This window comes from Rhipicephalus sanguineus, chromosome 11 (genome assembly GCF_013339695.2).
Source record: "Rhipicephalus sanguineus isolate Rsan-2018 chromosome 11, BIME_Rsan_1.4, whole genome shotgun sequence".
NCBI classification, from domain to species: domain Eukaryota; kingdom Metazoa; phylum Arthropoda; class Arachnida; order Ixodida; family Ixodidae; genus Rhipicephalus; species Rhipicephalus sanguineus.
In genome coordinates, this window is record NC_051186.1 from 81,230,666 (window position 1) to 81,258,036 (window position 27,371).

General features: G+C 45.3%; 1 protein-coding gene across 3 annotated transcripts in view; it reads right to left on the bottom strand.

Annotated features, from left to right (window-relative positions):
- Positions 1-413: 413 nt before the first annotated feature.
- LOC119374102 (tRNA:m(4)X modification enzyme TRM13 homolog) overlaps positions 414-27,371 on the bottom strand; it is a 40,442-nt gene continuing 13,484 nt past the window's right edge. For 2 of the 3 annotated variants that reach the window (XM_037644165.2, XM_037644166.2), the window contains 8 exons: positions 21,732-21,917; positions 15,257-15,342; positions 12,906-12,987; positions 12,599-12,673; positions 9,377-9,443; positions 5,163-5,317; positions 4,558-4,624; positions 414-835 (listed from right to left, as the gene is read on the bottom strand). In XM_037644165.2, the coding sequence (XP_037500093.1) occupies positions 661-835; positions 4,558-4,624; positions 5,163-5,317; positions 9,377-9,443; positions 12,599-12,673; positions 12,906-12,987; positions 15,257-15,342; positions 21,732-21,917 (893 nt within the window). In that variant the 3' untranslated portion in view covers positions 414-660. The remainder of the gene's footprint in view (positions 836-4,557; positions 4,625-5,162; positions 5,318-9,376; positions 9,444-12,598; positions 12,674-12,905; positions 12,988-15,256; positions 15,343-21,731; positions 21,918-27,371) is intronic. The other variant, XM_037644167.2, reaches the window with a different exon arrangement.

Sequence of the window (27,371 nt, forward strand, 5' to 3'; positions counted from 1 at the left end):
ATCACCAGCTAGTTTCTCCACGACAGCAGAAACGCAATATAGTCATGCACGGCGAATGACTAGGTCAACGAAACTTGCATAACATGGTTGTCTTAATGTACTTATGCTTATCTTAGCACATTCGAGAGAGTCCACAATAGACGAGGCAGAAAACCGCCTTTTCGGCAGTATTCTCATGTTCATAATAAAGTAAGTGAGGATAACCAGATCTGAACATTCTTTCAAACTGGTTCCGGTAAACCGATAAAGATAACTACATTCGACATTTAGCGACATAGGTGTTGCCATGACTTGAAATTTTAAAAATTTTCCATGCCCATGTCGAATGCAAAGAAAGCGTGTGCAATGGAGTATGCCATAAAACACCACCATTTCCCTTGTCATTGCAAAGAAGAAGAGACAGGCGTAAGGCAGTTGCTCACACGAGCATGTTTTATTTTCTGCTTTTACTCTCGTAATTCTCAAGGAAATACAGCTTGCGGTCAAGGAGAGCTTTCAGCTCCCCAACTCGCGCAGTAACCGTGCAACCAAGAGCCCCACGTGGAGGAACGTGCCTGCTCCACAAGTTTGCTTTGTTTCGTTTATTATACAGTGGCCACGTAGTGCAGAGAGAAATGACATTCTCATCTGGCTACGACATAAGGAACATGGGATAAAGCATTATGCAGTAGCTAGAATAGCAACATTCTCCGGCGTCACGTCAGGCGTAATGAAGTACACCAGGCGGGAGGTGAGCCTTGTAGACAAGTACCTCGCCCTGGCTGTGTCCAGCAAGAGCTTGCAACGACGGCCCACCTCGGCGCGTCGCTCAATGGAAAGGCCCATGCATAAATACCTGCAGACATCCAAAGAAATCACACACAAGAGACCTCTGGTAAAGTCCACCGATACACTGAAACCTTTCATGTAAATAGCATTTTTTTAACAGCGGGACCAGTTTTCATCGCTGATCGAGCACATTTCGCCACTTCTGATTAGCAGCTATTGCCTGCTTTCATTGTTCTCACTGGACAGTCTCATCAGGCCAAGGAAACTCTCGTTGCAGTGATCGCCACAGAGGGTGAGAAAGCCAACCGCGGCGCATGCATCTGACTTCTCGTTTAGCTGGTCGGATGCTTCGGTGTGCTTTCTTTTTTTTTTGCTATGTGTGCTCAACGAGGCCAAACATTTGGTCTAAAAATGTTTCTAAAGTGTGTGACAAACAGAGCTACCAAGCTATTTTTTTCATTAAACAAATAGAGTTCAGGTTTTGTTCAACTTGCAGAAGCATGAGCTTCATTGCGTCTAAGTTCCGAGATGACACTGACACACGATAAGCAGCTGGTCATTTAGAGCCTCTATAGCTCATCGGTATCAATTGCATTTCGGTTGCTATTCTATTGTGCAGTGGTATTTTGATCAGCATCACGCAGGTTTGTTTTGAATCGGCTTTGTTGTGTCGCGTGAACAGGAAGCACTTAAGACAAGACCTTCTTGTCATGCTAAGCTTTCATACTGAGTTCTATATATATATTTTTTTCAAACGCAGTGCTCGCGCCTCTCCTGTCTCCTTTTCTTTTGCCGGAACTGCAGACGCTGTGGCCCAGACCTCGCCACAGTTGTAACAATGCTAGTTTGTGCCTCAGGCTTCAGATGGCCGGTGCCACAATGTGAACGTGTCTAACGGGGGTGATTTTGTCACTGCGACGGTTCACCGGTATAATGGGTGCACAGTTTCCATCGCTGCTCACTGAGCGGAAGGGATGGTAACTCTTCCGTCCTGCAAGGTTTCAAGTACCTCCTCACGTGTGTATCGACCTGTACTCAAGGTGGCCCGAGGCAACCCCTATACAAGACACCACGGCCAAAACAGTGGTGGATGCATTTGTTGCTACACGAGTGTCACGGTGTGTCCTCTTCCGTGCATAACAACTCACCGAGGGCAGCAATTCCAAAGCTTGCTTTTTGTGCCCTGGCATAACTGTTCGGCACGCACCTACATAACACCACGGCTTGCCACCCAGACAAAAAAGGGTGGTCGAGCGTCTCCACTGACAATTGAAGGTGTCGCTGACCGCCACACTCTATACACATCACTGCGTCGAAAAGCTATCCCTAGAACTACTGGAGCTGCGGACAGCAATAAAGGATGACCTTGGGATCAGCGCAGCGGGGATGCTGTATGGATCATCAATCCACGTTCCAGGCGACTTTTTCTGCCCCCAACAAAGCACTCCACCGGCAGCCTCGCAGCATGCTACATTGCTGGCCCGACCAGCTGCGACCTACAATGCCACACATCGCCTGCGGACCGTGTGTGTTTAGCATTCCGACAATGGGGACAGCCACACAAATGTTTCTGCGATGCGACTGCCACAAGACAGCGTGAAACCAGCCTACCTTAACCGTTAACTCTTTCTTTCCTTACTCCGCTCACCCCTAGGCTTCCGCCATTCTAGAGGAGAGCCCCCATAGCGACCGTCCATTGCTTCTTTTTCCAGCTCCCTGAACAGTGAGGTACCCATCTACGTGCCTGTCTTCTTTAGTGATATACCGGGAAATTCTTTCCACTCCTCAGAAAGCCGGCTTTCCTCGCCTTGCGGTCGACCAGCCTTGATTCTTCGAATGAGGCATCTCGCATCTCAAGGCCAATTGGCAAACTTGTTTTTAAATTTTAGTGAATGTCAGTCTACAGTGTTCTCTCAAGCTGTCACAACATGCATTTCTTACTTCCGTAAATTGAGCTCGCGACAGCGTTCATAGATTCAACAGCTTTCGATGCAGTTTTACGTGAGCAAGTATTTCTAAAGGCTGAAGAGTAGCAAGCGCCCTAATCAAAAGCGTGAACGATCATGCGATGCAGAACAATCAGGTGGAAAATACAACGCAAAAACTACTGTTAGATTCCAATACATGGTCACTGCGCCAATAATGCGGTGTCGGTTCGTTGACATATCACTTCCGTTTGCAAGTACCAATCATTCTCTAGTTCGTTTAAGTGCCGTTGAGACCATAACTCCATGTCCTTCAGTTTTGTTTTATGATATAATGATTCCTTTTCTTGTTGCCCACTCATGCACGTATTCTAGCACACAGTAGTGTACTGAATGCCTACAGCAATCTGTGCTCCGTCAATGACGAAGCTCATAAAACAGTAACATTTCTCTATGAGCATGAAATACCTTTTTGTCCCTTTGTCGGTGGCCTTCAAGTGACCTTGAGCGCCGTTATCCGAGAACTCAAATGAAATCATCAGGGGCGTAGCCAGAAATTTTTTCTGGGGGGGTTCAACCATACTTTATGTAAGTTCGTGCGTGCGTTTGTATGTGTGCATGTATATATACGCAAGCAAAACTGAAAAATTTCGGGGGGGGTTTGAACCCCCCCAACCCCCCCCTTGGCTACGCCCCTGGAAATCATCCAAACGCCGTTGCGAGAACGAAACGAGACATCCGGGCAGTCAGCCCAGAAGTTAAAAAAATGAAGTTTTTGGTAGTCAAGCCTTCGTAAAAGACCGCATTACATACACTACGTACGGTCCAAACAAATTACAAAAAAAAAAATATCGCTCCCGAGTTCTTTGTGTTTGTTCACACTATCACTGAAGCTGTAACTTACTGGATACAAAAAGATGCGTACCATCAAGGACGGATGGAACAGAACATTGCATTCTGCTCAATCCCTTCTTGATGGTATGCGTCTTTTTGTATTCCAGTAAGCATGTACCAACTCGCCCAAGAATAATTTTTACGAAGCTTTAACTTCTTGTAGGCTGAAATTTTATTTTTCATTTACAATAGCGATGTCCAAAGGCAGATATAGCACCATAAACTTGCTCTTTCAAACGCTAGCGTGAAGCCTACAGTGTAGTCTTTTGAACCCCAGCGGTCGGGGAGTAAACAGAGCGCTGCCAGAGGTAATGTTGAAAGCAGGGGTTTCGCGGCGCAGGTTGTCGCCTTCTTCGAAAGATGGCGCCACGCTGCGTGCAGCGCACCAGCCTGGTGTCGCGTCGTGGCCGCATCGCCGCTTACGTTATACAAGTACCAATATTTAGAGTTACTGTACATGTACAATAACTCTAAACTTTAGGAGCCATATACAGTAATTCTATATGCTATCTAAAGGTAGAATATACAGTAACTTAACCGATATTTATCTCGCAGTGAAAGGGAACAATGATGTTCATATGGACGAGTGCTGGTGTAGGTAGTTTGGTGGGGTGTGCCCCTGCGAACGAGCACAAAATAATGGCTAGTGTAACCTACGATCAATCTGCTATGTCGGTAGCCATTTCATGCTTACAATGGGAGAGCCAGGCATTGTTTGTTAGCCGCAATACGGCGTAAGAACTAATCTTCTGAAACCTCGCCGTTTTTGAGCAACTTTCGAAGCAACGTATGAAGTGTCCAAATGATTTTTGCTTCCTGCAGTTGATAAAATTCTCAAATGCAACAAATGCCGTTCAACTCGTTCCTGTTTCGTAAAGGCGACTCTGCGCGCGTTAGCTAAAGGTAACTTTTAACAATCATTAAATGAGTTCTTGTTCTCAGGCAGTACTGTTCCGAGAGGAGCACTTACCGGTTCACAGCACCTGCGTTTGAGAGTGCCTCTTCAGGGCATTCCTGGTGGGCTCCCGCTTGTGGTGCTGCGAACAGGGCGAACTGCAAAGTTAGCGCTCCAGCAACAACGCTTCTCAGTACTGACACTGTACAGTGAGAGCTACTTGACAGAATGGTAGAATGGTAGCTTGGGCTAGTTGGTGATAGCACAAATGGAACGAGCACAGCGGAGAGGACAAAGCACAGTATCTGTGTGGTCTCCTCTGCCCTCAATCCATTTACACTATGCAAACACGTCGAGAGTGAAAGTAGAATATAAAACTATTGTTCGCCAGTTTGCTAATTTATTCACCCGCCCTGTATTTAACCTGCATAATATCGACAGGAGGTCCCCTAGACAGTTTTCACTTTGGGACCTCCTTCTCTAACATTTATGTGCGATGTCGCCTGTATTTTTATGATGTCATAATAAACATCAAACTTCAAGTGCGATTCCCAACTTCCAACACCAGGATTTAATTGGGCATTAAACGTTTCTCAGTGAAGTTCACCATTGTACAGTGAGGGTGTCGCTTTGATTTTATGCATTTTGCTACAGTACGGGACCAAGAAAGTAGCACTGACCTCTAGCAGCACATGTGGCCCATCCAGCCATGGCGGTGAGCAGTTCGAAGTCCTGGCGAGCAAGACCCCATTCTTCCAAAAGGGGACGTCCCACGAACGAGTCCCAGCGGCAACGGTGGTGGCAGCACGTCGCCATGAGCACGCCGTGGACGCCACTGCACAAAGACCACTGTTGTAACTGCTGTAGGACATCAAATACGGCGGTAGAACAGCGACAGGACTACAGCGCTTGGTTACGCTATGGCCGCATGACCTTGAGGACACCATGCCGCATTTAGGTGATTTAGGTGGATACATGGAGGAAGGAAAAACTGAGGAGGGGCCCGACGTCACTCTGTGTGAAGCCGGAAGTCGGCCATATTGACTGGGCAGATTCTCCTCTCTTGTTTACATGTGAACAGTGAAGTAAAAGGCACATCTCTCTCTCTCTCTCCGGATCAAAATCCATGTGAGCTGCACAGCACGTGCCGTGGTGATCCGAAACCAACGGAACAGAACTCAACATGCTGGGCCATTGAGACACCGTATGGCTGAACGAAATTTATATGATCATTGTAAATTATATAGTTAGATCTTGCTTTTATTAGCTTATGTAAAGTAAAGACTCTCTATCGGACCAGCCAAAATTACTGTTCTGACGACCAAGCGCCTGTAATCTGCACAACTTTTTTAAACGCTTTATGCTGCTAGTACTTTGTTCTTGATGTTCAGGCTTTCGGTTAGAATGCATGCTAGAAGCTCAAACTCACGGCACTAGAGAATGCTCAGCGACGACTGGCAGCACTCGTACTTTATGCACATACGTACATTCCGACATATAGACCCATGCCTAAACCATCAGCGGTTTACGAGCACAAACACGTACTTTCGTCGTGGCTTGAGGAATCATTTTAACTTACTGAACAAGTTTCAGGTGGCCCCGCAACGGGGAAATGTGGCGAGCAACAGCGCACCAACAAGGAGGCAAGCACAAGACAACGCCGCGGACTAGATACACGGACTATGGCATGTGGTGTCAGTGCTTATATGACCTTTATTCACGCACTGTACAGAAAACACGATCGGCTGTGCACCGGCTTCTACGGTTGAATGGAGTCTCTCTTGATCACGCTGCTCCTGGTGATTGTGCCCGTGTTCCATGTAAAAGCACACCAACGTCAGCATTGTGCAACCGGTGACCTTGTGCATGATGCAGGTGTGCGAATGACACTTGAACACGGTTGCTCTAATGCCGAGAGTATGCTGCTAGAAAGCGAGCATCGTAAGCAAAACAGGAAAGGTGTTCTATTTTAATACGCACAAGCAAGTTGTTGCTGAAGCGTGCAGAAAACGAAACTATATATATCTAGAAATGGGCGAATAGTGAATTTGAGGTTCGAAGCAAATCCGAAGCGAATAGTGATCTGGTCGAATAATTTCGAATCGAATAGTTCAAATAGTATTTACCGCATATTATTAAGAAAAACGAGCATTTTTGTCATGACCCTTGCACAATATTTTTAAGGATTCGAACTAGGTATGAGTGAATGTCACTTTTTTGGTTTGAATTGAAATGGAAGCAGCCTTGAATAGTATTAAGATTTGAATAGCAGTAGGGTGCAGGTTAGAAGTGATACAATATGTTACAATTTAAAAATTACTATACTTAGCACATATAAGCCCATATAACATGCCTTTAAACTTTAAAAAATATGTACGCTTAACCTTGAAGTGCGGCTTCGTGGCAGTGCAGATTTCCCCTGGGTGGGTTGTTTCACGGCACAGCAACCAGATGCTGCAGTGAAACCACCTTTACAAGGGGTTATGTGCGGTCAAATGTATACATATATTCGTTCATTTCGAATACTTCGAAATTTTGAATAATCTAGATTCGTATCGAAGAGAATGCGAATACTTTAATATTCGTTCGAATATTCAAAATGCTCGAATATTCGCCCATCCCTATATATATCATGTCCTCGCATATTCATCTTGCGGGTAGAAATGTTTCGTCTGCTGTCACAAGCAGGAACACTGCACAACTGTCGCTGAGCTGCAAGGTCTTCATCGTGCACAGTGCTTCCGTTCTGTCACGGTACCCGAGCATAATTTCACTAAGCACTTAAAATCCTGAACTGCTTCATCTGCAGCACGGTACGTGGATGCGCGCTCGTTACATACACTGTGAATACCCCGTTGCTACCAAAAGGTTTTATAAATTTCGCTGGGCACAATAATTGCCGGGAGAACACTGTGGAGCTAACAATGCGGCACAAAGAATGGATACTGCCCGCCACGGTTCGGCCCGAGACCTATTGAAGCGTACATGCCGCCACCGCTACAAAACACGGCGTGCCACGTGACCATAACAACGCCGCCATTGTGCACAGTGCATATGGCTGCTACGACATAATTACCTTCACACTTTCGTTCCATATAATGAATATGTCAATATTAAAGTGTTCGTTACTCTGATAGTGAACAACTCTCGCAGCTGTCCAATTTCTATTCTATGTCTCTGATCATGTTTTATGCCAGCTTTCGTCTCCTCACGCACTCCAACTTTGAGATTCAAGCCATGCGAAATTCTGCTCACTGAACATACGTTTTTCTTTCAAGTTTCACTAAATGGAAGTGGCACTTAATGCTTGCAAGTCTCTGAAATACTAGAGACGTCATACCATATGTCACTCGTCATTTCAAAAGCAACGTCAATCATTTTTACACCCAAGCTGATAGCTTAACTGAGCACCGTTAACCTTTTCCGCGCTCAGCATTTTCCTTACATTTTACAGAAAGTAGGCAACGAGGTATATGCATTGCAAGTACACTGAGTTGGCATAATTGATTGGGCAGAGTACGTGGACTCTTGTCAGAAGTCCTTAAGCAATTTGGGAACATATATTGACATTTGGCACCACGTGCTCATATTTGTTGAGTGATTCTGAGGTAGCCACCATTTGTGCTCGAAAATGCTAAACCAAGACAAGTTGCCAAAATATTACTGCGTATTTTAAAGCATAACCGCATACCTACACTACACTAGCTGCTGCGCTCAAGAACCACCCCTCACTGTTTCCCGTCTCTTATTCACAATGACTGCCAATTTCTACATTTCTCTTCGTTCTGTGAAATGCGAAATATATTGTGCCCATTCGCAAAGGAATTCAAAAACACAACCATTAGACAATCGGTAACAAACACGTAGCAGAAGTGCACATGTTTCCTCATCGATTTCACTGGACAGCAGGCACACTGAAGCAGCGAAGATCTAGGCCTCGAACCGGAGGTACCATAGCAGACGACGCGCCGTTTTGCTTTAACATTGTGGTGGCCACCTCCCACTCCACTCAAGTAGAGACGTATCTGCTCTCCTCTCCTTACCTTTTCCTGTATTTTTCTTTACAACTGCATCCCACACAGACGCATAACTATGCTTTCTTCGAGGGTTGAAAAAATAGGTTTTTTCCCTTCATTTTGTTAAAAAAAAAACCTCTCAATATATTTTCAGTCTAAACACACAGTATGCCACTGCGCCGGAAACTCAAGAACTGCTGGCTTATAATGGTGAAATTCACTCGAAGTGAATTTGCGTAATTACAGTATTAATTCTTGCATTGAAGAGGAAGACAGGCGGCTCGGAAGCCGAACGAGTTAATGGATTTCTGGTGGCATTTATTAAACAAGCCATGACTTATAAACGCACTGTCTTATAATGGCCCATAATGCCTTCAAGGTATGACAGGGAAGCTTGCTCTAATAAGCAACAGTGCGCGACGTGCAGTCAGATATACAAGTTTGCCGTTCTGGACTTAGCCGGCTCTCGCGCCACGAACATCGTATATGAACATCAAGCTTCTTTTCCCCAGTACAAAATTCGCGATGTAAAAAGTAAGAATACAACTGTGCCTCTTCTTGGCTTAGTGCCCTAACTTACATTTAGTGATCCTAATGACTAACAATGCAATGCACTTACCCTGCACAAGTGTGGAACCCTAAAACTGAAGGTGCCCTAACATTATACACAAGAATCTGAGCAAGTGACGCTTTTGAGTCTTGCTGATACTCAAGAATGTTTTACAGTCAAGTAAAACAAGCCCAGAATGCTATCTACTTAACTGCTGAGCCCTTTTACAGTGTACTTTTCTCTGTAATATGCCAAATGTGGAAGCATTAATTTAGGGAATTGGCAATATTCAAAGTATAACATTTTGATAATCTTGCATATTACTTACAATGAATCATTGCTGCCTGCATCTTCTGGCTGCTTTGTTGTCTCCATAATGCACCGTAACGCAAAATCTGCAACAGAAAAGCACACAAAAAAATAAGAACACCGATGCGGCGGCCCGTTGAATTTTCTTGTCTCTGGTGCAAGAAATACATGACTGGCAGCACAGGAAACGACCTACCAAGGCACTAAAAACGGGTGCGACCAAACACCATCATTCTTCCTGTAGTGCTGACAGTGATGTGCTACATTGGAAAACTCAGCCCTCACTCATGGATCGAATAAAAGTGCTGGCCACAGGAACTTCAGCCTTTTGTAAGTGTCATCTTGGGATGGCAAGGCACAACAGATGACACTGACCGAAGCAACGACTGACCTCAGTACGTGCAACACTACTGTGGGCCATGTGGTGCGTCGTGCCCATTTTTTTGACGCCCAAATCCGTGCTGTGACTGGGACACACTTGCTGTAGGCTTGTACAGGCCTACATTTAAGCCATCTGCGCCACTTCCGTGCAAGAGGCCTCAAGCCTGGCTGACCACCCGACTTCGACTGCCGGATTCATGGACTATTCACTGTCATACATGAAGCAATTTCGCAGGTGTATTTTTGATACCACACATTACTATACCTAAGGGCGGACTTTCGAAATAAAAAAAATTAAAAAGTGACATTGGATGGTTTCCAGTGAATGCCGAGCAACAACATCCCATGAACAAGACATTCACTAATTCTAAATAAGTTTGGAATACACATTCACCACATCGTTATAATTTGTACATTCAAGCAGTATTCTCATGCATGTTTCTCATGTTCAGGCATGACCATCATCATTCCAGCCATCATAATTTCCAGCATCATTGCGATCATTGGAGAAAAGCACCTCGAAGGTGTAGAGACGGAGGACGAGGTGAAAGAGGGCCACCACTGATCGCCACTTCAGTAAAGGTGCCATTTGCTGCCTCTAGGCTTTTTTACTCTCGCGACAGACTCGTGCAGTTACGCCTCACCTGAAGCGCTCTGAACTCTGGGCTGTAAACACCACTACTTTTGCCAACACGAGTCACTCGGAGAAGCCGTCGCCTGCAACGCTTGCCGCCAGCCGAGTTCAATGTCAGGACAAGGCCATCGAGAAGAATGCCCACCACTACGGAAGAAGCAGACAAGAAAAGTCCTAGCCACTCCTTTACCATACAAACAACAATACCTTTCAACGGCAACGCACTTGAAGACACTGAAGAATGGCTCGACGACTTCGAACAAATAGCTATCGTCAACGACTGGGACTACACCAGGAAGATGAGATACGTCCATATTGTTTCTAAGTGTAAACGACCGTTTTCAGAATCCCCCGTTCCATGAACGAATGAATGACTAAACTTTAATTGATGTCAGTCCGGCAGTTTCTTTGAAAGCGAAATTCTTTTCCTTGAGCAGGATTACTCTCAGAAGCATACAACATATGCACGAGAAGTCAAAATTGACTGTTTGTTATATCGCAACGTTTTCGCCATTTCCGTTTCGTATTCTACAGCACTTGTTACAATCTTCGTACGGTAGTTGATGACTTCGATAATCACATTCACTTGGAACGAATTCTGCCGATGACACCAGTTTCCAAAAATATGTTCTCAATGTTCGCGACGAAGCGCATGGGTGTTTCATGCCCTGCATTCACCAAAACCTCGTATGCTAATAATGTTCTTAAGAGGATAATTTAGCCAATCATGATGCTGGACGTATGATTAGCGAAGCCTGCTGACCAATGGACAACAGCACTTACAAAAGAGAAGTTCTGTGACTTCCACCTCAGTATTCTTCGAGGTTGAATGGACAAAAAGGTGTTGCGTTTTAAAAATGATAAAATAAACTTACTTTTTACCCAAAAGTTAATCCATTTCTCCCACAAACATGCTCAGACTTTAAATCATGCGCAATAAATTGGGCAGCAAAGCTGATTAGAGAAATTTCTTAAGCAGTGAGCTGCGCATTTTGATTTTCAGCGCAAGTAATGTACGGTGTAAGGTAAAAGGAAGGTGCCGACCAAGTACAAAAGTAACTTCAAAATAAAAGACGTTCCAGCTCCCGTACGGGGGCCTTGTTCACATATCATGAACAAGGCCCCCGTATGGGAGCCGAAACATCTTTTATTTTAAAGTTACTTTTGTATTTGGCCAGCGTCTTCCTTTTACCTTTGACCGTGATAATTCCCAACCAGATGAGTTTTCGTCGAACTTTTAGTTTCATTAAGTAATATACATTTGCTCGAGCAATCCAGTTTCGTTAATAATGCTGTATGCGAGAGATGATTCCCAAAAGTCTGTTTACTGTAAAATTAATGACACAGTACTATGGCGGTTGCGAAAATTTTTTACCAATCACTTGAAACATGATTTTACATGTGGATTTCACAAGGCCCGCTGTTCCTCACTGCAGTAAGCTCGGAAAACCGGAGAACTTGCTGCTCATGTTTTCCTCAACGCGTTGAACATAGCCACGAGTGTAACACAGTGAATGCAAAAAAAAAACTATGATTCACGTATACTTGCGCCGTATGAAATTCTGAAAACACGATTAATATTTCCTTGAAGCGTGAACTGTTGGGCTAGTTGGCGAGATGTGTGGTTTTGAAGAGCGAAAACTTGACCATGTAACTACATCAACGAAAGCGGGTACAAACATGAAAGATGCTCAACTTGCAACTGAGTCAGATAAGAATGAAATTATCCCATAGACAACAACCGTGAATGTGCAAGAACCTAGACAGCAACCGCGCATGTGCCAGAACCAGTGTGCCTCTTGAGAAACATGCTGGCCAAAAGCTAATATGAAAACAAGAAAAGGATAAGAATTGATTTTAGCACTTATTGCGTCTAGAAGTGAACAAAACGTGAAGGATACGTTCTGTTCGTGATAAGGTACTCAGAGTGAAATGGCGCAAGGTTTGAACATATAAACAAACAGGACGGACTTAGAGGGGGTAACAATGTAAAACAACTCCCAAGTCCATTAACTCGCCAGGTAAGATAACTCCCTCCCTGAAAGATGTACAGATTTGTATAGCTCGTCTTCAATAATTTAATGTAGTGCACTGCACAATAGCTCAAGGTTGCGTAATGGTGTGTCGGATCAGGCAATATCAGTAGGGCTATCTGGCTGTGATGCCGCCACAGCTCCAAGTGGAAGCTCAAGAACATATCTCTAGTGATATATAGGACAGACATACCTGTTGCTTCCCCACACAGGTGTTTGCAAAGCCCTATGAGCTTTTTCTGACGAGCCTTTAGCAGGCTGACATTTCCTGCAAAAACAAAAGAGGAATATATATATATATATATATATTCCTCTGAAACGAGTTTAGAATCGTTCTCGAATGCGCTAAAGTTGAGATCACCGCCAAGTACGAGTCCGAGCTTATTTAATATTGTAAAGCGAAGGACATTCTTAAGAAATAATACGGAGGTATGCAGAAATCCAGATAGACATAGATCTAACACAATAAACAAATGCCCTCCATGACACAAATTACTTACCAAGGCATAAATGCCGAATGTCAATCTGCAGCCGCTGGATTTCTGGTAACTCGGGCAAGTCATTCTTCACCTTGTTCTCGAACTGCAAAATATAAGGAGGCACCATGAAATTAACATACCTCAATACAACTACTGACCAAAGAGATACCAAAACTGTCTTTTCTTTTTTTTTTTTTCGGATCTCAGAGGACAGAGAAGCACTGAAGATATCTTGTGGCAAGGAAGAGGTCATTAATTTTCCAAGAAGGCTGTTATACGTTTTAACAGCTGAGCTGTTTAAGCCGAGCATTGCTCCGTGAGGCATGAACAGAAATTATCGTCATCACGAATGAGCATGCGCCCACTTCGTTCTCTTCTTCAACTTCTACATCTCTCCCAGAACACTTGCACTGATTTGACCAACGGGGCATGCAATAACTCTGATGGGCGAGAAAACGAGTACAGAGAGAGAGATAAAGAAAGAAATAGAGTGAGAAAGAAAGTGGCAGAAAGAAAGAGAGAGATACAAAGAAAAAGAAAGAGCTAAATTCTTGGCGAAAAAGATTTCATGGCAAGGCGGCATTCGAACCCGCGTACCCACGATCACAAGGCGAGCGTCGTAACCACTCGGCTATCGAGGCACGCAAGCAGAGTATAGCGTAGCCTTGCACAGTATGGTATAGCAAGGGGCTCGGAAAGGATAGTGAGGGTGAGGAGGTGGAAAAGGGGGAGGAGGGATAGTAAAGGATAACATAGAAAGAATCAGAAAGAGAGAAAGAAAGGCAGAAAGAGAATGAAAGAGAGACTCAAAAATAGAAAGCAAGCGAGAAATACAGAAAGAGAGAGAGAGAGAAGGAAAGAAATAGACACAAACACACACAAGAAAGACAAAAAACTGAGAGAAGAGAGGAAAGAGAAAAATAAAGAAAAACAAAGAAGGCCGCCCAGCTCCGCTGTTCCTTCACACTTGGCACCACTAGTACGAAGCTGGCTTGATTTTTTACTTAATTTTCTCTACTTGGCCTGCCCATTAATGTTTCTTCCTGCTCTATATTTATGTAACAGCTAGTCCTCAAGCAGTAGTCGTCAAGGGTAATAATGTTACTCGTGCATTGGTATCGTCAGGCACCCCACGGGGGATCCCCAACGGTACACCCTTATTTGTGATGAAAAAAATAAGCGCGAAATCAGGCAGCAAATTTCTACAAACAGACCTCAATTCTATATAGTGGCACGCCTACTTGTTTCGTGTGGAATCTTTTCGTCGGCAAATGTTACAAGTTACAGATGTTTTGTCAAAGAAGACAGCAGTTCAAGGGACGACGGAGGCGTGAAGCCACGAAAAATCGTTGAACGGGGAGTGCATTGCAGCAATACGGCAAGTTGTACTCGGCTGCTGGCCCGAAGGTCGCGGGTTCGATCCAGGCTGCGGCGGTCGCATTTCAGTGGAGGTGAAATGGTAGAGGCCCGTGTACTGTGCAATGTCAGTGCACATTAAAGAACACCAGATGGTCGAAATTTCCGGAGCCCACGGCGTGCTTCACCATATCGTGCTTTTGGCACATAAAACCCCAGATATTATTATTCGTTATGGCACAGCACTAGACACGGACAAAATGGAGGAAAATGAACAACACGTTCATTTTCCTTCCTTTCGTCCGTGTTTGGTGTTGTGTAGTAATGAAGTTCAAGATGAACAGGAAATGTCGCTGGAGACACCTTGATGTGTCAGAAGCTTCTCAAAAGTTATTTTCAATCAGATCATGTCTTTGACACAGTAATACACTGAAATGCTTTGCACTTTAATAAGTATTCTAGCACTCATGAATTGGCGTTATCTCTGCATTTACAGGCCAACATGTTGCATTCCTGAGCACTGTATCATTCGATGGCTGTGGTAAGTAGCGGCCTCATTACGCGCATAAAGGCGTTAGTGCGCATCTGATATCAGGCATGATCAAGCTCTTTATACACGAGAGGATAGTTAGTGATCTTGATAGCACCATTATTTCCAGAATTTATTGGTTATTTTCCCAATTATGTTGTCTACAAAGTGCCATAAGCCAGGAGTGTTAGTATCTTCATCTGCACTGCTAAAACATAGGAGCCTCCACTTAGCGAAGCTCGCGATTTAACGAAGTTCCTGACTTCGTCTCTGTGTGAAACACACAGAGACGTACAACACAGGAGCCCTAACAACTTCGATGGAAATTCATCGAAACAAAGAATGTATTATTGAACCCAACATGCAGCTGCACAGGACACACCCGACAGGATGCAGTGGACGCTGGTTAGAGATAATCAAGTCATCTGAGTGGTGATAAAGAAATGCATTGCAGAAATGGAAAACAAGGCTTGAAGTGCCTGCTCACCTTGTGGCGGGAGGCTGCCTTGTCGACGAGAAGAAAGTGACAGTCTTCTTTAGCGAGAATCTTTGCAAGCCAGTAGGAAAGGCGGCCTGTGCAGTGAGCACAAACGATGATTGGTACATTGCTGAACAGGGCAAATTAGACAAAATACTAGAAATCTCTAGTATGCATGTGTCTGTTAACTCAAAAAATTGGAAACGTGCGGTTATCATGCACAATTACAGGCTAGAAGTACAGGTGTGTCGTGTGAGAAAAAGACAGAGCAAAATGCATCTTTTATTTATTTATTTATTTATTTATTTATTTATTTAAAATATTTTACAGGCCTAAGATGAGACATTGTGTAAGGAGCCAATGCCTATACAGAATGCACATTACACATTGAACATGTGACATACATAAACGGCATGTTGTACATACCACGAAGTAATAACTAGTGAAATTTTAAAACTATTTAGTTCATGTAGCATTAGTAAAGATGAAACAATGGTAAAGATAAAACAATAATGGGGCATTAATCACACGAAGTATTTTTCAATTTGCGTAATCAAACAATACTGTATTGTTATGCAATATTAAGGTTTGCAGGGCAAAAGCGCGACAGTACTGTAAAGAATGACCACATAGTGCAAAAAGCAGTGAAAATATCATGCAAGACACGGTGCAATAACAGAAGACGTCACATTTTGTTAGCCAGATAACTGACCAATGCGTCACAGAATCATAATTTGACAAGTGTATACCTGTTTCTTGAGGTATGAAAGTATCAAAGTCTGGAAGTGATGCGATGAATGTGCGCGATATAAAATCACTAAGGCACTACGATGCATATTCCGGCTCTTATTATATTCTTCCTCAAGAAGCTGCACATTAACGAAGCGAAAAAAACAAAACAAAATTGTCACTCGACTATTTGGTGTCTGCACCTTAGAGGAGGGCGTAGTTAATAGTTTCGTACATTCCATCTATGCCGTCTGTTTCTGCATGTTCTAAGCCACCGTATTTGCCATAAAGTGCAATACTGAATTCCTTTGTTTTGTATCCTAGTTATATCTAGCCTGGCCTGTTTTGAGCATTTCTTTTTCTCGTTAAGCTTGAGGGGGATCCGTGATCTCACTAACCTATGATGATGATCATCCTCAGCAGTAGCAGCAGCAGCCTGATTACACCCACTCCAGGACAAAGGCCTCTCCCATGTTTCTCCCATCCGCTCCTGCATTTGCTCCATTCTCTTCTCGCTGCCACCACGTTAACTCCACAAACTATGATAAGCACAATTTATTCACCACTTCTACATCCTGGGCTATGCCTGTGTCTCTGCACATTATGAAATGTATTTATTTTTTGTTTCCCTGTTACACCTTTTCCTCATCCACTGCATATGCTTATGCTTTCTGAAAAAGTCAATTTCGCCGTAAGGGCTACGCAATGATTGTGACAGCAACTAATTGTAATGTTATACGAAGTAAGGCTAGCAGCTAATTCTTTTGAGTCCGATCTTGCGTAACTCTACCAAACGCTGGTGTAAGGGACTACGGCCACTCCAGGGTGAGAAGCGGTGTTTGTGCAGTCTGTCGTCTCAACGCAAAGCGGTGACAGCACAGCACGTAGAACAATATACGAGCTGTTTTGTCTGCTGAGATTGTGCACACCAGCAACCGCGCCCTTATGATCCAAGTTCACTGTTGCTGCTCGAGCGACACCCCCCCCCTTCCCAGGCGTTTCTTCATGCTCCTTCAAGACGGGCGCGGCGTTTACTCTCCGCTTGAGGAGCAATGAACAGCAGGCCTCGCATGCTGGTGATGTTATCGCATGCACCTTCTGTGCGACGAAGATGGCCAGCTCGTTTCATTTCTGCTTTAGCTGCGTTCGTCACCAGCGCTCACGTGCTTTTACTCGCGGTTAGAAAATACGATGCACAGGGCGATGTTATCTATTTGGACTTTATAAAGAACATGACGGCGATGAAAAAAAACCCATAGAGAGCGTACATATAATCGCTATTGCAAAAAAAAAAGTGTTCTGTATACGGAATGGAGTTGCTTCTGTGAATTCCGTTGAAAAATCTCTTCTACAATTCCTTGTCGATACCGTAATTTCCGATTGCTTGTTTTCCTTTCTGCTTTCGTACTGACGTCTCCCACATGGCTGGTGTACTGGGTTTGCACCCTTTATGTAGCTAATTCAGCGTCCCCGTATAACTGTTCTACTTCTTCGACGTCATGACAAGACGTAAAAGCTACCTTTGTACTCTGCCAGTTTATAGCTCATATTCAGATTTAACACGATGCTTGCTACCCTCTCCATGATACTGTAGAGTTCATCAGTGTTGCCCGCAACATCTTTGTAGATTAGACAGCCCACCCCGACTTTCTCTTTTCAGGGGGCCCTCTGTAACAGAGAATATGCCTTTAGTCAGTACTATACAGGGTGTTTTTTAGACTAAATTAATAATTAAAGCAAAAAGAAATGTTGATGTAGGCGATTGTTGCACGAGTGTGGCGTCCATATCATGGCCACAAAAAGAGCTCCATTTTCTGCATGCGACTGCGCACCGATCAAATGTGACAGCGCTGTCTGTATAAATAGCACCCATGTTTTTCCCTGAATCAACAACTCTCTCTCTTTCTGTGTGTGCATGCGTACGTGTCCTTCTGCCGTCATCTTCGCGTATATTGTACGTCGGATCATGCCAAACCAACATGCCCAGTTTATCACCTTAACGTCAATGATATACGAGTTCAATGATATATGGGTAGAGGACTGTGTTCAGCAAAGAGACACTTCTTGTGTGGGACGCTCGAGTGAACCCTTTCTTTTAACGCGCAGTTTCAGGGCAAGAGGATACACCCACAACAAGCATGTATTTGTACATCTCCTTTTGAATGAAGGAAAGACGGTGACTATTAAGGGCTCGTTTTTGTTTGTTAGACACAATATTAACGAGAACTAACAGACAATAATGCCAAGGAAAGTATAGGGGGTGTTATTTGTAGTAATAATTTGTAGATAACTTGCCGCCCTGCCGGCGGCAAGTTATCTTTTCGTCCACTTTACAGCCTTCCCATGTATATTCTAATTACTACAAATAACACCCCCTATACTTTCCTTGGCATTACTGTCTGTTAGTTCTCATTAATATTGTGTCTAACAAACAAAAACGAGCCCTTAAAAGTCACCTTCTTTCCTTCATTCATAGCGAGGGTCTTGTATTGGCAGACTTGATGCCTTCAGGTAGTATGCGAGGGATTATTGGTCAGGTGCCCGCTCGTTAAAAGGTCACGTGCTACATGATGCCAACAGGCAGAAAAAGAATGTTCCACACTCGCCGCCATGGCTACAATCGGTGCTGACTAACACTCCTAGGTTTAAATCCACATATATACTACATAAAGTGGACGGGAGGATGACCGCCGCCGTAGCTCAGTGGTAGAGCATCGGACATGTTATTTGAAGGTCGCAGGTTCGGTCCCTGCCGACTGCAAGTTATCTTTTCGTCCACTTTACTTTCTTCCCATTTATATTCTAATTACTACAAATAACACCCCCTATACTTTCCTTGGCATTATTGTCTGTTAGTTCTCATTTACATCTCCTTTAGCAATATGTAGCATTGTGATAGAGGCGCTATGTGTGCTTGGAAGTACGCTGGGCTTAAGACAGCACAGTCTTGATCCTCACCGATTGGAACCTGGAGAAGTGGCACCAATACACGGGCGCACAGGCTGTCACCTCCAAGGACCGCTCCCCGTTGCTCCGGCAATGCAACAATTGTTTACCGCAGACGCCACAACGATGAGTGGCCCGGTGGCATCATCAGAGCTAGCCATGTGCACACCACACATTCCCAATCCCTTATATGGCGAAACATTCAAAGATGTGGAAGACTGCCTCGAAAACTTGGAGCGGCTCGCAAGCATCAACCGCTGCACTTCGCGTTCAGAGTGCACTTCGCGTTCGAGAATTTAGCAAGGACATCACGAAGATATGATCACGAAGCTATGGGTAAGGCGGGCCAGACAGTGGCACTTTGTCACGAAACCCTCTTTAGTTGCAGGAGCTTTTGTATCAGTTACCATGGCCTTCTGGTCCTGCCATGCCTACAGGGCTGTATTGCGATTGCCCAGGCCCGTAGCCGGGGAAGGGGGGGGGGGGAGGCCTAGGCGCCCGGGCCACAACCCCGAAATTTCGGTGTAGTACGTGTTTTTAGCAAAAATAACTAATAAAAAATCGATGTTTTTCTCAGAGTCAAGGTTATCAGCAAGTGCCCCCCCCCCGAAAAAAATTCCTCGCTACGGGCCTGCGATTGCCTATGGTGTAATCTCTGTGTGTATGCTTTTTTTGTGTTCTGATGCGGCAACTAATCCAGGCCCTTCAGCAGCAGAAATGCTAAGGGGACTGTTCGTAGGGCAAAACAAATTAGCTGAACAAATGACTGCCCTTAGTGATCAGCAAAAGAACACAGAAAAATGAATTAACTTGGCTTCGCGTGATGACATTGATGACACTGATGTTTTTCGACCCTTAATTATATCAGGTATTTACTGTCCTACTAGAGGTGGCACTGTGGCTGTTTTGATAAAATACAATGCATTCGAGTATCCCTACTACGTCATATAGGTAAATACGAAAGTATGACTTTGCAATTGTACTGTTCAGGACGCACTTTCTTGCTGTCTGTGATTTATCGAGCTGGATGCACCACCTCGATTTCTGCAGAATTTATGCGGCCACTTACGATCGCATTTTACTAAGTGCTATCTCTCTACAAAAAAAAAGCAACAATGTGGACCATTTGGGTATTTAACATAACTGAAAAATTCATGACCATGTAAGAGTTCGTAAAACATATTTTAAGTGAAAACCCTACGATTGTTCTGTGGGGAAAATTTTGTCCTAACCTAATTTAGGACGAACAGATTTTTTGACAACGCGCTTTACGAGCCATCGTTTCGAGCTTTCCGAAAAATTGCACATGTGTCTTGTGGTACTGAAAAATTTTTTTTCGCAAGAAATCTTTTGGCAGAATACTTGTTGCTTTAGATAGATATTCCATAATTTTTTTCAGTCAAATCACAGATGGTCGAGCGCCAAGGTTGGGACAGTTGACGCGGAACGACCGCTATACCAAAATTGTCATAGGAGGGCATTAGGGTATGACAATCATGGCTTAGGTCATGACATAAATATAACGTCACATCGCGTACGCCATGAAGCCCTTTCCCCCAGTCACATGTGGTCGTATACCACGGGCTGTGGTATGCAGGTTTGTGCCACGGATGACTCACAATTTTTATCTACCCAGGAACAAGGAACGGTGAGCGCAGACAAGTATTGACGTTATTTGCTCAAGAACACGAGGACCAAGATGAGCAACGTAAGGACTACGCTCGTCCCTGTGTTACTCTTCTTTGCCCCCCGTGTTATTGCGCAAATATCGTTAAGATGAATATTTTCCAACTACGACGACTTGCAGTATAGAGCACAGACATTCGTAACATTAATGCAAGGACATTAGGGAGGCCGTGATGCAGACAATCTGGTGTCAGCGGCGTTGTCGGAAAGTTAAGACTCCCGACAATTGAAAAGAATAAAAATCAGGATCCGAGCAGCCATCGAACCCAGGAATTCTGCGTGGCCGTCAAGCATTTGACCACAGAGCCACGCCAGGTCTTGAATCTATGTTGCAAAAATGCATCATGTTGGTGCAACGTCAATTGTGGTTGCAGTGTTGGCTACCCAATTTTATAGCAGTCTAATAAACCCTACATAAGTACACCTATGACTCGGGATGCTATATTCAAGCGTTGCTCGTGCTCAGTGGAATACGCGAAAGGCTAGGTACGACATTCACATCATCGCACCGTAGCGTGCACTTCGTTTCGATAAAACTCACGTCTGTGCTCCAACGTGAGTGCCAACGTTATGTAAGAGCTATCCTGTAAGAGCCAATGTAGTCAACGTGCCTGGTAAGTCCACAACGTGCACACTACTCCATTTGCAAAAACACGTCGATCCACCTCGTAACGTTTGGCTGAAAGCAAAAAAAAATGCAGCATAGACTGCTACTCGCCGACTGCTTCGCATGAAAACGATCCCCAGAATGCTAGGGATCTGCAGAAATTTGTATACTAAATGCCGAAAGCAAAAGGACCACGCAGGCACGCTTTACCAGATCAGAGATTACGAATTTACAATAAATTGGACATGTAGAAACCGCATCTTTGTTGCATTATGAACCCTTTAGTTGTTGGTCGCACGATCAGCACTTAAAAGCGAACTTGGAAACAATACTCTGTACGTGGTTTTCAAACCGCAGAGTAACAAGAGCACTATGAGCACACGCACCTCTAACAACTGTCCACGCTGCTGGTGTATTCACTAATGTTGAACATCAGATATTACTGAAAACAGTGACATTGAGTGCTGCTTGATTGCTCCTCTTTGCATGCACGTGGAGCCATCACGAAGCACGCACCTCGTCCTGCACCAAACTCGACGAAGCAGGAGTCACTGGTCAGCAGGCCCCGACTCTCAGCCAAGCTCAGCAGCGCTGCCTTCTGGCGCAGGTGTTTCTCGGCAACAACGCAACCAGCCAGCTTCTCTAGTTCCGCATCAAATGCACAGTGAAGGCCCACATGTTCCTCCGGCGACATCGCGTAACCTGTGCACAGGAAGCATTATTTGTAATTTTCAATAGGAGTGCATTAATATGTGGGAAAGGCAAACCAAACTTGCCGCCCATGGGGACCAAATCCACAACGTTTGCACTGTGGATTTAGATTACGATGTTGTGGACTACTACTACTACTACTGCTCTACTACACCCGAAGGTGGTGTGATCGAATCCCGGCAGCGGCGGCCACATTTTCGATGGAGGCAAAAATTTGAGACCCGCGTACTTAGATTTGGGTGCACGTTAAAGAACCCCAGGTGGTCGAAATTTCCGGAGCCCTCCACTACGGCGTCCCTCATAATCATATAGTGGTTTTGGGATGTTAAACCCCAAGAATTATTATTATTATTATTTATTACTACTACTACAACGACGACAACTACTATGGCACAAGCTAGCCTAAAACAGCTTTGCTGTAAGAGACGTCACTCTGTCCCAGTATGTGTGCTGTAGCCCTTTTAAGATGCTTTTTAGCTAGCCAACCAAGCTATCCTCGTAAACTCCATAATTTCGTGTCCGTGCTTCTTTGACCACCACTTCTTTGGGGCATGGTAACGCCACCAGGCAATCTTGTACATGCACATAGGGGTCTATGCGATAGATAACTGCTCAGGAATTTCATGGTCTTCTCTAAGTTAACTGACGGCTGGAGTTATGTTTTTCCTTTGTTCGTTTTCTCCTTGATGTGGATTGAAGTCCCGTCAAGGAGATGATCGACGTCGATGAAGCAGGAGGCAGGTTGGAGGTAATGAAAACTTGAAGGTATATTGCAGCGAAATATTTACAGTCATATGTACATCTTGCCGAAGCACACTGATGATAACATAGACATCAACAGCATCTTACTCTTCTACTTAACTTTTCTTAAGTTAGAGCCTAGAACACTGTTACTACATACGAAGAACCGAGTCTCACTGTTCGACCACCAAGTGGTTACGGCCCAGACGAAAGTTGCATCGTACGGAGTCTTACTGATCGATCAGTTTAGTGATTACAGCCTAGACTGAAGGGAAACGAATTCCGTCCAGTCTTAAGTACCTTGCGGTAACAAAGAAAAGGGGAGGTGGCCACTGGTGGTCCGCCTCGACATTCCCTTATCCAATCCGTTCATTCTCAGATTAAGCCACTCCCTACCGGGCTGTCCTTAATCTCGACAGCAGTGTCTTTACAGCGCAGACAGGCGTTTTGGCACTCTTTCCCATCATGGCTCTCCCTCTCCTTCCCACGCTCTCAGGGATTCTCACGGTCGAAATACATCTGTATTTTAGCCCTGGTGCATTCACGCCATTTTCCCATACACATCGAGTTCAACTCGCGGAGCCAGTCGTTAAACCGTTCCGGGAAAGAAAAGGCGTCTGCGTGACCCTGCCTCCCACGCATTCGACCTTGCATTGTTGCAAAAGCACATCTTGGTCCGTGTTGGGGTCACGCATACTGTCGCCTCGAGCGACTGCTTAGAGCGGGGGATGTCCTCCTCATTTTCCCACACATTCAGGCCGCCGACCTCTGAGAACGGTCGCCTGACCGCAACCCATGCTGGCCATCGGGGCAGACAAGCTTGCTCAAAGGAAGCCGTTTGCTTTCTCTTGATAATTGCCCAGCGAAAAGACCAGGCAGGGGGAGAGCCGAGAAAGAAGCTTTGTACGACGTACCGTGCCGCGCCGTCCTGTCTGCAGGATCGACTTATGAGCGGCAAACATAACACGTCCCCCCTAAAGAGTACGCTGGGCTGTTCTACGCTCAGTGGTACGATAAATCACTGCCGCGATTAGGTCACTGGACTTTCTAACCATACAACAGTCTACACAAACATCAAACACAATTGCGAGACAACACGACAGGAGAATACAAGAAACGTAAACAAGTACATGCTAAACAATCAAGCACACCATTGCTGCTTCAAGCAGTATGATCACTAGTGTCTGTTTCTTGAATTGACAATCACACAGTCCACAATACACAGCAGCAAGTGGGCAGGAACATTCACGTCCCCCCCAGTTGGCATGGCACTGTTATTCTGATGGCTTCCATAAACTATTCTGGAGCCTTGATAATGCATCAGCATTACCGTTACACACGCCCTTCCGATGTTGTACCAACACATGATATCGCTGTAACGCCAGCGCCCATCTTGTCAATTTCGCCCCGTGCGGAGTCGAAGTTGTAAGGTACGACAGCGGATTGTGATCGGAAACGACGTTTACTATGGCACCGAAAAGCCAGTAGTCAAACTTCTTTAAGGCCCATATTATTGCGAACGCTTCCCTCTCAATGGTCGACCAGCGCATCTGGGTCGGTGAGAAACGGTGGCTTGCAAAGGCGATAGGCTTCTCTTGCCCCTCGGCTGACATTTGCGCCAAACATGCTCCCGCCGCCGTAGCTGATGCGTCTGTGAAAAGCCAGTAGGGCTGAGATGGCTCTGGAGTGTTAAGCGCCACGGCCTCGCACAAAGATTGTTTGAGAATCTCAAATGCCGTCTGGGCTTCCTCCGGCCAGGGTATCTTATTAGGTACCGCTTTCTTTGTTAACAGCGTGAGCGGGCTCGTCACCTCTGCGTATCCTCGGACATACTCGCGATAGTAGCCACAAAGTCCTAACAGGCTGCGTAGTTCCTTTTTGGTGCGCGGTGGTACCAGGTTCTTAATCGCTGCTATTTTTTCAGGGTCTGGTGCATGTGTCCCTGAACCGACAATATGCCCCAGGTAATGTATGTGGGATTGCGCAACCTGACACTTCTCCGGACTGGCTTTCAGTCCCGCCTTATCTAAGACCTTAAGAATAATGTCGAGATGCTTTAGGTGCTCCTCCCAAGTACTAGAAAAAATAGCAATATCATCAAGGTATGCCGTGGCATACATTTGATGTTGCGCCAAGAGTTTATTCACCATTCTTTGAAAGGTTGCCGCGGAATTTTTTAGCCCGAAAGGCATCACTTTCCATGCGTACTGACCCTCGTGCGTTACAAACGCGGTGAATTTCTGACTCTTCTCTTCCATCGGTACCTGCCAGTACCCGCGCCTAAGGTCCGAAGCCAACAGTTCGTCAACTTGCCGGCTGACTTCCTTCTTTAATAGTTCCGGCACCCGATAAGGAAACACCTTTTTTGGCTGGTGGCCCGGTTCTATTTCTATCTTATGTTCGTCTACCTTCGCTATACCCGGGGTGCCGTCAAAGAGTGTGCAATGTCTTTGGAACACCGCCTGTACTTCCGCCTGTGCGTCAGCATCAAGGTGAGCAACCTTCTCGCTCGTTAGCACTAGCTCTTCCCGCTTCATAGTGGTTGGTTGTGGAGCATATTCCACCTCCCCAAGATCATGGTCCTCATCGAAGACTACCCCAATATGACTGACCCTTGCATAGTAAGGTCGAATGTTGTTGGCGTGGACACTTTTCACCTTTCCCGCAGATGTTTCAACGCGGTAAGAATGTTCGCGCTCACGTCCAACCACTGTGAATGGGCCTAGCCATTTAGGTGACATCTTACAATTCCGATCATTGTCGAAAACCACAACTTGGTCGCCAACGTTAAAAGCTTTGAGCCTGGTGCTGCGATTATACGCACTGGCGTAACTCTCCTGATGAGTTGCACTCATTAGCTCAGCAATATTAGCGGCAGTCTCGAGCTGCTCTTTAAGTTGCTGTAAATACTTAGCGGGGCTTTCTCTCAATGTTGCCGGCACCGGCATTTCTCCCGTCCACGTCCTCTGCAGTATTAGAAGCGGTCCCGTGGGATTCCTTCCATACAATAGACGAAACGGAGCTACTCCGGTTACCTCATGGGGAACTTCCCGATAAGCCCATAAAACCATTGGGATCAATTTGTCCCAATTCTTGGAGTCTCTCTGAATGACATGATACAACATGTTTTTCAGTACCCGATTCCACCTCTCTACAACTCCATTACTCTCTGAGTGTTCTGGGGTTGAGAATCTTGGTGTGCAGCCTAATTTCTCCAGCATCGTTTGCGTGAGCTGAGATTTAAAATTAGTGCCTTGATCGGAGCAGATCATCTCCGGAACGCCTGTGCGACTGAAGATCCCAATCAGTGCGTCACAAGTCGCCTTAGCTGTCAAAGAGCGCAGTGGGACCACCTCTGGCCACCTCGTGCAAAGGTCCACTAAGCACAGCGCGTACTTATGCCCTCTCGTTGACGGTGTGTCTAGGGGTCCGATTACATCTACATTGACAACTTGGAAAGGGTGCTCGGGTCTAGTGAGCGGAGTTATAGGCACCCTATCCGTGCGATGCCTGTCTGAACGAATTTGACATTCATGGCACGAACGACAATGCTCTAATATCTCCTTCGCCATACCCGGCCAAAAGAAGTTATACCTAATGCGAGCTTTTGTTTTCTTTGGCCCTAGGTGCCCCCCACATAGTGACTCATGGGCTAAGTGCATTACCTCAGTACGCTTATCTTTGGGGACAACTAGCTGACTCACTCGAGTGCCTGCTATTGAGTCGCAGTGATATAACAGTCCGTCTGAAATGACCATGCCGGATTTCCCACTACGAGCATCTTCCCAACATTTCTTTAGCGTAGCGTCACCCAACTGCACTTTGCGGAACTCCTCTCTTTGGCCTAACGACGCCTCCCTTTCTTCATCAATTTGCGCATCTTCCCCGGAAACGTCTTTTTCCTCCAAGGTAAGATTGCAGGCCACTACTTTTGGTTTCTCTACTGCTTGTTCCTCATGAGTAGGCTCGGCCGGTGCTCGACAGGGTGCCAGAGGGCTGCTGGCCCTCAACAAAAGTTTCCAATCTTCCTCGGTCAACAAACCGTCTGTGCCCTCGACGAGTTCATCAGTTAACGCGCAGAGTAGGTCGACGCTCTGAGGCTCCGTCACCTCTCGCGGGCTATTTAATTTGACCGGCAACGTAGCTAGCCTCGCCTCGATAGTTTTACCAAAAGCAGACACCAATCTCACCTTGCCACACGACTCTATTAGACTACGCGGAAGCAGACTCTCCCGAATGACGGTTATCTCACTCCCCGTATCCAAAATCGCATCTGCGGCTATACCTGCACATGATACAGGAATTAACTGCAGTTTATTTGTGCCTTGACCCTCGTGTTTCAGAGACTTCACCTTTGCGCTAAGTACTCCATCAGGTATTTCAGTTTCCGTCTCGTGGGATAACGTTACCTTTTGTACCTTCCGCTTTGGCTCAATAGCCTTCTTGGGGTTGCTCTCCTTATCACTAGCCTTCGGGCACTCTTTAGCGAAATGGCCTGAGCCGTGACATAAGTGGCACTTCAGAGCGCCTTTCTCAACTCGTGTCGCCGGCTTTTGCCCCATTTCTACCGCTGGTTGCTTTGAAGCACGCCCTTTCCCTTTCGCTTGCTCGAAAGTTTGGAGCACTTTAGCGATCTCAGTTGGCCTAAGCCATCCCTCGCCTTCCCTTAATCTCACATACTCCAGACCCTCCGTACTTAGTCCC